Raw genomic sequence first — 11,773 nt, forward strand, 5'->3', positions numbered from 1 at the left:
GTGGACAGCTGAAACTGACAACCGGAAGCGGAGGAAACACCACAGAAGCGCTTCACAGGAGGCTCCCAAGCACTGAGGATGTCACTTAGACAGGGGACGAAACGTTTGCAACAAAAACTTCCAGCTCGGCGAACAGAACCACAGCAACGAGCACCCGAGCTACAAATCTTCTCACAAACTAATGGTATTATTGCTGGACTATCAATCCAGAGATCGAGGTAATATTCTGGGGGACTTCGGTTCGAATGGCAGATGGTAGAATTTGAATTCAATAATAAGCTGAAAATAAGAGTTTAATAATGAGCATGAAGCTATTGCTGAACCCATCTGGTTCGCTAATGTCCTTCAGGGAAGGAAATCTGCCATCCTTCTCTGGTCTGGCCTACATGTAAATCCAGACCCATAGCAATGTGGTTGCTGGGCAATTAGGGATGAGCAATAAATGATGCCTAGTGACACCCAAATCCTGTGAATGAATAAAACAAAAAGACCAATGACATTACCACTGTGCCTCCATCTCCCCTGCATTACTGCAAATGAAGCTTCACATGACGTACAGTCAGTTCTGCTGTAATGCAGTAGTTCTATTCCCATGCAATCCCGTGTTATAAGAAAATCGCATAATAGCAGCACCATTTAAACTAACAGGGCTGGAATTGTGTTATAACCAATACATGCTTTAAAACTTCGGGCTTTAGAAACAGTGGCCCCAATTTGTCAAGCGTGTTGTAGCGAATTGGTGTTAATGAAATGAGTGTTAGAGCAGAATGACCTGCAGATAAACCAAATCTAGTGAAAATTTATAATCTATCATCATCTGTAGCTCAACTGAAAACAGTTTGCAAAAGCGCTCTACTTAGACAAGTTTCATCATATTTCCATCGACCAGAAACATGGAGGTTGATTATTATGTAAATCAGGATTATTTAAATCCAGACTCTCAGTATTTCCAGACACTGAATCTAGATTAAGGCAGATGCTGCCTGTACTCTATTGAAAGAGTGCTACATTGTCAGAGGTGCTGTCTTTCAGGTGAGACAAATAGAGGCCTCAGCTGCAACATAAAAGATCCCATGGCATCTAAAGAAGAGCAGACCTTGACTGTTTGTCTCTGTCCATAGATGCCACCAAACCTGTTGCATTTTTCCAGAATTTTCTAGTTTTATTTCAGGGAGTTCTTCCCACTATCCCTCAATCAACATCTGTACAACAAATTACTTGTTAATTTTCGCAGTGCTGTTTGTGGGATCTTGCTGTGCAAAAACTGGCTGCTCAGTCACACATTCAACATTTTACATTCCAACAATGACTACTCTTCCGAAAATACCTTATTGACTGCAAAGTGTTTTTGGCCATCCTCGAATTGTCAGAGCTGGTATATAAATGCAGTATGGTTCCTTTTAAGTATTAACTATTAATTCATTTTGTGAAGGAATGTATTTATCCACCAGTAGGCAGTATATTTCATCAATCTTTTAATCAGAAATCTGAACTTACCAACAAAGACATTGCAACCAAACCACTGGAATGTGTGTTAATCCTTCTTTCCATGTCTCTTTGTGATTACAGCCATAACCAGTGTTCCAGCATTGTCCAAGGCTTCAGAGAGTGAACCAAGCACAGAACACAGTCGCTCATTTCTGAACTTTGGTGAGTTTATCAGTGTTTACTGAGGCTGATATCTGGCACCCTTCACTCTGAGCAGATGGTTGTGGTGTTAGTTTATCGGCTGTAACGGCTACGGGTCCACATTCAACCCTCCTAATTGTTATGATTCAGTTGGGATCCATCTTCCACCCTCCATAATCCATTCAATAAAATCACCACTGATCTGATTACTCCCCAGTCCTGTCTACCCCAGTAAATTTTCACTTCCTTGCTTAATAAGAATCTATGTACATCTGCCTTCAAAATATTTAAGGACTCTGCTTCCATCACCTTTTCCGGGAGAGAGTTCCAAAGATTCACAACCCTACAGGAGAAGAAACATCTATGTCTTAAATGAGCAACTCCAGATTTTTAAGTAACTACCCTGGTTCTAGAATCTTCCACGAGAGGAAACATCCTCTCCACATCTACCCTGTTAAGAGTCTTCAGGATTTTATGTTTCAATTATGTTGTCTCTTATTCTTCTGAACTCCTAAGGCTGCAATCCTATGGGGTTGGTTGCTCAGTTTGCTGGATGGCTCATCTCAAATGTAGGGTGGTGCTAAAAGCATAGGTTTAATTCCTGCACTGGCTGATGCAATCAATGAAGGACTCTCCCTCTCAACCTCTCCCTGAACCTGAGGTGTGGTGACCCTCAGGTTAAACCACAGCCAGTTGTTTCTCCCTAATGACAGAGAAAACTAAATAGTGATTTGGCTTTATGATCCTAACTTGTCAAACCTTTCCTCATAGAGAAACCTGCTTATTCCAGGTATTCTAGAGTCATGCATAATGGAAACATATCCTTTGATCCAACCAGTCCACCCCAACCTTGTTCCCAAACTAAATTAGTCCCACCTGCCTGCACTTGATCACCCCAAATCTTTCCTATTAGTGTACTTATCCAAATGTCTTTTAGACATTGTAACCATACCTGCATCCACCACTTTCTCTGGCAGTTCATTCCACACATAAACTACTCTATGTGTAAAAGAAAGTTGCCATTCATGTCCTTTTTAAATATTCTTGGCTCACCTTAAACATAAAGTCTAATAAACCTTCGCTGAACTGTTTCCAATGCCTTTGCAGCCTTCCTTAAATAAGGTGATTAATAATGTGCATCGTACTCAAGATGCAGTCTCACCTATGCCCTGTATAATTGAAGTATAATCTACTTTTACTCAATTGTCCCAAAGTAACGGAACATTTTCTATTAGCTTTCTTTCTTTGTAGATTTGCCTCCTCTTTATCTCATCACCTCCTCCAGCCGTATAACTGATCAAGAATCCTAGAATCATCCAGCTCAGGCATCTTGTGCCTCTCCCATTCCCTTTAATCCACCATTGTAGCCTTAGAATAGTTAAAAAAACAACCTGTTTGAGACATACAAGATCCTGAGGGATTTTGACAGGAAAGAGTATTCTGTCTTGTGGAAGTAACTGAAACTAGTTTAAAAATGTGACCACCCATTTAAGACAGAGATATGCAGAAGCTGTTTTCTCTCAGAGGGTCATTAGTCACTGGAACTCTTCCTTAAAAGGTGGCAGCAACAGAATGTGTGAATACTTTTAAGGCACAGTGGATAGTTCTCAATAAGGGGTGAGGGGTTATTGGATTAGGCAGGAATGTGGAGTAATTAGATTAGCCCTGATCTTATTAAACGGTGAAGCTGCTAATTTATATGTATTTTAAGATGTTCCTTAAAGATGCGCCTTTTTCATCCAAGGGTTTGGTCATCTTTCACAGTATCTCTCTGTGTGACTTAAGGGCAAATATTGTTTCATAACATCCCTGTGAAGTGCCTTGGGAATGCTTTACATTAATAAAAGTGTTATATGATAAGGTGTGGTTGGAGTATATGTCAATAAAAGATTGTTGAGCGTTGTGTTTGATAAACATAAACTGTGATTTCAAAATGTTGGAAACAGTCTTGATCTTGTGAAAGGGATCAGAGAAACATAAATACAGAAGTAAAAGACCAGAGAAGATCAATGGATCAATGGTTTCTCAAGTCCAAAGTCAATATTCACTTCCTGTTTCTTGCCTTAAACAAAATGCAGAACCATGCTGTAAAGTTATAGTCATACGTTCAGGAAATAATTCTTCCCTTAATTATTTTGGGGATCTTTGCAGTTTCATTTCTGACTTGCTTATAATCGATGAGGCTAGCTGGTTTTGGTTCAGCTGCAGTCTTACTGAGAAAGTCAAGCAAGAATCTCAATATAACGGAAAGCATGAATGTAAACAAACTCAGTTTTTCCAGTTTTTCTGATCACAGATTGAATTTAGTTTTCCTGATGAAGGGCTTATGCCCAAAACATCAACTCTCCTGCTCTTTGGATGCTGCCTGACTTGTTGTGCTTTTCCAATACTACACTTTTTGACTCTGATCTCCAGCATCTGCAGTCCTCTTTCTTAGTTTTCCAACTGTTGGCCATGTCTGGGATCCCAATATCAAAGACTCTGTTCCACAACGTTAATAGATCTTCTAATACACAGAAGGCAATTGACTCTCAGTGACAACTTACCTTGTGTACTAGTGTAAATGGTCTGATTTCTAAGGCAAAGTTTTTAGGCCCAAGTCAGAGGGTTGACTTTTGCACATGCTATATTTTTGAGAGGTCCACCTGCATTTTTGATCTGGGTCCTGAGAGAAATCCAAAACCAAAAACTGTAGTAATGAACAATTAGTAATTAATACTCACAACATGGTCAGTTTTTCAAAACCACTTTAATATTTTGAATAAATAACAAAAATTACATGTAGGAATGTTTAAGCACTTCATTACGAGTATTAAAATTGATTGTTTTTATACATTTACAATGAATTCAAATCATTAACATCTCTGGGAATGGCCAGAGATTCTGAAATGTTGGAATTGTGATCCCTGAAAAACTGGGGTCAACATTTAGATGAAGTATATGCAAAATTATGCAATTTTAAGCCAATATTCATTGGTTAGCTTTACATGAAATTAACTGTTACACAAATGTATAGAGTATTGATGAATGAGAATGCGAAACTTGCTACATTGCAATGAACTTCAAAGATTAATTGAAACACAATCTAGAGAAACACACAGGAGAGAATGGAACAGAAGTCTATGCTGATAGTGAGATGAAGTATGGTGGGAGAATGTGGAGCAGAAACAGCAGTTGAGCACATTTGGACCTGCACTTTGCTGTGAATATTTTGTAATGCTAAATTGTTTATTTATTATAGGTTTTAAGAGCCGCTTTGTGAAACCCAAAGGACCAAGAAATCCTCCTGAAGACTGGGTCTGAAACAGCCTCCTCTGTGAAATATCCACACATCCTGAAACCAAATGGGACAAAACTCATTTCTTGGGATCAGGCTCACCTTTTGATTTAATTGGTCTTCCATAGGCTGCATAATTCTTCTTACAGAGGAAAGAAAAGGATTATTCCTCTCCTTTAAAGGGAGGAATGCACGACTGAGTGAGATCACATTCTCTGAGATGGTGCACTTCCAAGCTCCGCTTCCCCACAGTTTCACTCATGAGTTCCTGAACAGCGAAGGATTCTGTGCCTCACTGAGGAACAGTTTCAATAACTCAGGATCACAATCAGAACTATTCACATTGTTGAATCTTATAAACTTGAACTGTTGCACCCTTTAAAAGATCAATGGCTCATTTATGCTTCTCCTCTGTAGAAGCACTTGTGCATGATTAAGGAAATAATCACACACTGAAAGCAGGATATGTATGTGCATCTACATGGCAAAAATGCAGTGAATGCCAGGTTTACGGTTGCAGAGTTAATGCTTTTCTACTGATAGGCACTGTCTTTATCTACCATTTGTATATTTTCAATGGGTTTGGAGATGAATTTCTAATAAATATATTTAAAATCTAAAGTCTTAGTGGAAGCTTCCTATGATTTGTATTTTCATTAGGGTTTCCCAAAATCACAAACAAGAGCAATGCAGACCCAAAGACAGTGTGGACAGGGTTCTTTTTAAAACAATTATTCCTGGATGTTGGTATTGCTGACCAGGCCAGAATTTATTGTCCGTCTCCAAACTGCCCTGAAAAAAGTGTTTCTGAGCTGTCGTCTTGAACTACAGCAGTCTATGTGGTGCAGAGGCAGCTACAGTGCTGTGAGGAACTTCCAACGTCCTGACCAAGTGACGCTAAAGGAATGGCAATATATTTCTAAGCCAGGATGGTGAGTGTCTTGGAGGAGAACTTTCAGGTGGTGGTTTTCTTTTGTACCTGCTGCCCTTGTCCCTCTAGGTGGTACAGGCTGTGGGTTTAGAAACTGCTCTCAAATAAGCCTTGGTGAGTTGCTGCAGTTAATCTTGTAAATGGAACACACACATAACATCACGTGTCATGGTGGAGAATGTGAATATTTAAGCTGAAGTGACTGCCAACCCAGTGCACTGCTTTGTCCTGGATGATGTCAAGCTTCTTGAGTGTTGTTGGAGCTGCACTCACTCAGATAAGTGGGGAGTATTCCATCACACTCCTGATTTGTGGACAGGCTTTAGAGCATCAGGTGGTGAGTTTTAATTACTGTGGGATTCCTAGCCTCTGCCCTGCTGCTATAGCTAGACTATTTATAGGACTAGTCCAATTCAGATCTGGTCAATGGTAACCCCCCAAGATATTGATAATGGGAGATTCAATGATGGTAATACCCTAAAATATCAAGAGCCAATGGTCTGAGGAGTGGCAGTTGGATCTTAATTTAGAAAAATATGAGGTGCTGCATTTTGGATAGGCAAACCAGGGCAGGACTTGTACATTTAATGGTGAGGTGTTTGGGAGTATTGCTGAACAAACTTGGAGTGTACGTTCATGGTTCCTTAAAAGTGGAGTCTCAGTAGATAGGATAGTGGCATTTGGTACACTTGCCTTTATTCTGGATGTAGGTTTGCTCGCTGAGCTGGAAGGTTCATTTCCATTTGTTTTGTCACCCTACTAGGTAACATCTTCAGTGGGCCTCCGGGTGAAGCACTGTTGATAATTCCTGCTTCCTATTTATATGTTTGGATTTCTTAGGGCTAGTGATGTCATTTCCTGTGATGTAATATCCTGTTCTTTTCCTCAAGGGGTGGTAGATAGGATCTAATTCAATGTGTTTGTTGATAGAGTTCTGGTTGGAATGCCATGCTTCTAGGAATTCTCGTGCATGTCTTTGTTTGGCTTGTCCTAGGATGGATGTGTTGTCCCAGTCAAAGTGGTGTCCTTCCTCATCTGTATGTAAGGATACTAGTGAGAGAGGGTCATGTTTTTTGTGGATAGTTGACGTCTAGACTAGTCTCCTTACATACATGACATGGCATGGCATTCCAATTGAAACTCTATCAACAAACACATCAAGTTAGACCCCATCTACCACACTTGAGAAAAAGAACAGGAAATGACATCACCACAGGAAATGACAGCACCAACCCAAAGAAACCCAAACATATAAATAGAAAGCAGGAATTATCAACACTGCTTTGTCCGGAGCCCCACTGAAGATGTTACCTAGTAGGGTGACATAATGTCTGGAAATGAACCTTCCAGCTCAGTGAGCAAACCTACATCCAGAACCTTAATGTGAGCTACAAATCTTCTCAAGACTTGCCTTTATTGGTCAGAGCATTGAGTACAGGAGTTGGGAGGTAATGTTGTGGCTGTACAAGACATTGGTTAGACCATTTTTGGAATACTGCGTGCTATTCTGGTCTCCCTGCTAAACGGAGGATATTGAGAAACTTGAAACGGTACAGAAAAGATTTACAAGGATGTTGCCAGGTTTGGAGGGTTTAAGCTACAGAAAGAGGCTGAATAGGCTGGGGCTGTTTTCCTTGGAGCATAGCTGAGGGGTGGCCTTATAGAGGTTTATAAAATCATGAAGGGCATGGATAGGATAAATAGACAAGGTGTTTTCCCCAGGATAGGGAAGAGCAAAACTAGAGGGTGTAAATTTAAGGTGATAGGAGAAAGAATTAAAAGGGACCTAAGGGGCAACATTTTCAAACAGAGGGTGGTGTGTGTATGGAATAAGCTGCTAAAGGAAGTGATGGAAACTAGTACAATTACAACATTTAAAAGGCATCTGGATGGGCATATGAACAGAAAGAGTTTAGAGGGATATGGGGTAAATGCTAGTAAATGGGACTAGTCTGTTTCCGTGCTGTACATCTCTAGAGCTCTACGACAGAGGTTTGATTAACTCTTACTGGAAATGGTCATTTTCTTGCAGTTGTGTGGGGAAAGAGTGAGCAGAGTGAATCTACTGCAATAGCGGGGCGTGAGGATATAAATCAAGAGCAGGTTGCTGGATATATGATCGTCAGGTTAATGAAAATTTAATCTAATTTCTGAAATGTGACTTCATATTCCTGATCATTATACTGATACAATCTCTGATTTTCAGATTTGGAGGCATGCTCATAAGACACACTGATGTCAAAATTCATTCAATGGATTTTAGATGAATAGATAAAGTCTTCAAATTAACTTACACAATGTCTGTTGGGTTTGATATGGCAACTGATTGTTTTATAACCACAGTTGAACAATGGGCTTTGTGGTCACTAGATGGAGCCATCATAGTATAAAAGCTTTGCTTCACAGACTGTAGCAAGAATGAGGTCATTGGTTTGAAGAATACAGAATTAAATAGGCATTGAGTTCCAGAGCTGTTAATTAATGTTTATTCATAATTTTACGTTGCTTTTTTTTATACTAAACATGAGAAAAATTGCTTTTCAAGTAAATGATCAAAGCACTTACAATAGCCACCACCCTCTCGACTTCACACTGCCTGGAGAGTAGCAGGCAGTGTATCCATCATCCAGTACAGAATGAGAAGAAATTTCCTCCAGTTAAATACTAGGAAGAGTGAAGCCATTATTTTCAGTCCCCACTCCAAACTTGAATTCCTAACTACCAAACCCATCCTTCTCCCGAGCAACAGACTGGCATCAAGTCAGTCTTGTCATAACCTTGGTGTTACATTTCATCCCAAGATAAGCTTCCAATCTCATTTTGCCACATACTACTCTCTGCAAACCTGAGGTCATCTGAAACTCTGGTGTCCATGCCTTCACTCACACCAGGTCCTGGTTCCCTATCACTCCTGTGCTCACTGACCTAGAGTGGCTTCCACCCAAGTAATGTCTCCACCTTCATCTCGACTGCTCTTGAGCAGGGCTTAGTCCATCTCAGAACCCACTGAATCAAAGTGGTAGCCTTACACCTCACTGGGGTAAGCACATTGAAAATTAAGCCCTGCTATTTATTCCTGCAGTTTTATTGAGGAGGCAATGACGTGGTGGTATTATCTCTAGACTATTAATACAGGAACTCCGTTAGATTGTTAGAAAAAGGAAATCTGCCATCCTTACCTGGTCTGGTCTACATGTGACTCCAGACTGACAGCAATGTGGTTGACTCTTAACTGGGTAATTATGGTTGGGTAATAAATGCTGGCAGAGCCAGAGATGCCCAGTGAATTTTAAAGAGACATCACAAAAATCAAAGATTTTATAAAAGTCTTCAAAACTCCCCAGTTTACGAGACTTTTAGACCCAGGTTGGGACAGAAAGCATGGACCAGGTTTTTGTGCCACCTGTGGTAGTGTCACTATCCCAGGACCAGGAGGCCCAGGTACAAGTCCCATTTGTCCCAGAGGTGTGTAATAACATCTCTGAACAGGGTTAATTAGAAAAATGGATGAAATTAAAATATATAATTTATAAGCTGAAGATGGGGTAGTGGAATAAGTGGAAAGGCTGAGATTGAGCCCAGAGACAGAGCAAGAATTACAAATGAGCAAACAAAGGTATAGATGTTAATAAGTGAGGGAAGGAGAGAAGCTGATAATGGGGACGATGAGAGATGAAGATGGGTTGATTGTGCTGAAAGCAGGCCATATCCTGATAGGGAGAAAGTGAGGACTGCAGATGCTGGAGATCAGAATTGAGAGCATGGTGCTGGAAAAGCACAGCAGGTCAGACAGCAGCAGAGGAGCAGGGTCCGAGGTACGGGAATGGGTAAAGGGTGTTTAGGCTCTAAGATTTCTGCAAGTTTTCTGTTGCCTGAGAGAAGGAATTCCCATGAGGATGCGAAGGTTGCATGACCAATGGTTGGGAGTTGGGGGGCGGGAGGGTGTAGGGGATCATGTGATAAATCCCCAAGAAATATGTCCAAATGAATCTCCCTCCAATTGATGTCAGAGCTCAGACCTGGAGTAGGATGTTTAGCAGTGTGACTGATCTATTCAAACTCACCTTCCTGCCACTATCCTATAATCCACAAGAATCTGTCTCAAATATAATAATTGACTAAGCATTAATGGTCTCTTGGATAGAAAATACTGGCTTCGATAGAAAATATACTGAAATCGGAATGATAGCAAAAAGATTAGCTTAACCCTGGCACAGGGTAACACACAAATTCATGAGGGCGAAAGTAAGGTCTGCAGATGCTGTAGATCAGAGTTAAGATTAGAGTGGTGCTGGAAAAGCACAGCAGGTCATGCAGCATCTGAGGAGCAGGAAAATCGACATTTTGGGCAAAACCCTTCATCAGCCCGATTTCCCTGCTCCTCGGATGCTGCCTGACTTGCTGTGCTTTTCCAGCACCATTCTAATCTTGACACAAATTCATGAAGCATTCCATACTTTAGAGCCCTTTTATGGCACAGTGGTAGTGTCCTGACCAGGAGGTTTGGATTCTAGTTCACCTACTCCAGAGGTGTGTATTAACATCTCTGAACAGGTTGATAGGCAAAATAGGGAAAAGTAGAAAATGCTAAAGATTCATCATGCTTTTGAGTGAAGGAACATCTCCATCTCAGTACTAAATGGCCAAGCCCTAATTCTGAGACTGTGACCTTATGGTCTAGATCCTCCTGCATCCACATTAAGACCCTTAATTAGCCACCAGCAGACTTTCATGAGTCTGGGTCGTGCAAATATTAACAGCACAACAAACACTGCGTCTGGATTTGGATTTGCTTATTGAGGTGGAAGGTTCCTTTTTGGACGTTTCGTCACCATACTAGGTAATATCTTCAGTGAGCCTCGGATGACACACTGGTGGTGTAGGCCACTTTCTACTTATGAAAGACACTCCTTCAGCACAACACTCCAGTGTCATACTGAGGGAGTCTTATACCATAGGAGGTATCTTCCTTCTGATAAAATGTGAAACTTAGGCACTATTTTTTCTGTCAAGTGAATGTAAAAAGATCTCACGGCACTATTTCAAAGAAGGACAAGATGTGGAGGTGCCAGTGCTGAACTGGGGTGAACAAAGTTAGAAATCACACAACACCAGGTTATAGTCCAACAGGTTTATTTGGAAGTACAAGCTTTCGATGCTACCTGATGAAGGAGCAGCACTCCGAAAGCTTGTACTTCCAAATAAACTGTTGGACTATAACCTGGTGTCGTGGGATTTTTTTCAAAGATGTTCAAGAGAGTTATCCCTGGTGCCTTTATTTATCCCTCAATCAACATCACAGAAATAGATTATCCACTCATTAACACATTGCTATTTATGGGAGCTGACTGTGCATTTTCTGCATTATATCAGCAACTATACCTCAAAAGTACTTCAATGGCTGTTGGGATGTTCTGTGATGTGAAAGGTATTATTAAAATACAATTTTTTTTGTTAGTGCAAAATACTTTAAAGGATCATAGGAGGCTGAGAGGTAACATTGCAGAGGTTTATAAAATCATGAAGGGCATGGATAGGTTAAATAGACAAAGTCTTTTCATTGGGGTGGGGGAGTCCAGAACTAGAGGACATAGGTTTAGGGTGAGAGGGGAAAGATATAAAAGGGACCTAAGGGGCAACTTTTTCATGCAGAGGGTGGCGTGTGTATAGAATAAGCTGCCAGAGGAAGTTGTGGAGACTGGTACGATTCCAGCATTTAAAAGGCATCTGGATGGGTATATGAATTGGAAGGGTTTAGAGGAAAATGGGCCCAAGTCTGGCCAATGGGACTAGATTAGGTTAAGATACCTGGCCGAGTTGGACTGAAGGGTTTGTTTCCGTGCTGTACATCTCTATGACTCTATAATTGTTATAAATGCAGAAGTCCATTTGGTCCATTCTATCTACATCAACACGCTGAATGAGGGTAAAGCCAT

The 11,773-nt window shown here is 40.7% G+C and overlaps 1 protein-coding gene across 2 annotated transcripts in view; it reads left to right on the forward strand.

The window, feature by feature from the left end:
- The window catches only part of LOC122563025 (tyrosine-protein phosphatase non-receptor type 22-like), a 96,945-nt gene extending 90,885 nt beyond the window's left edge, over nucleotides 1-6,060 (forward strand). The window contains exons 20-21 of one of the 2 annotated variants that reach the window (XM_043716337.1): nucleotides 1,570-1,650; nucleotides 4,871-6,060. In XM_043716337.1, coding sequence (XP_043572272.1) covers nucleotides 1,570-1,650; nucleotides 4,871-4,932 — 143 coding nt within the window. In that variant the 3' untranslated portion in view covers nucleotides 4,933-6,060. The remainder of the gene's footprint in view (nucleotides 1-1,569; nucleotides 1,651-4,870) is intronic. The other variant, XM_043716338.1, reaches the window with a different exon arrangement.
- Nucleotides 6,061-11,773: the final 5,713 nt, after the last annotated feature.

This window comes from Chiloscyllium plagiosum, chromosome 26, assembly GCF_004010195.1.
Source record: "Chiloscyllium plagiosum isolate BGI_BamShark_2017 chromosome 26, ASM401019v2, whole genome shotgun sequence".
Taxonomy (NCBI): domain Eukaryota; kingdom Metazoa; phylum Chordata; class Chondrichthyes; order Orectolobiformes; family Hemiscylliidae; genus Chiloscyllium; species Chiloscyllium plagiosum.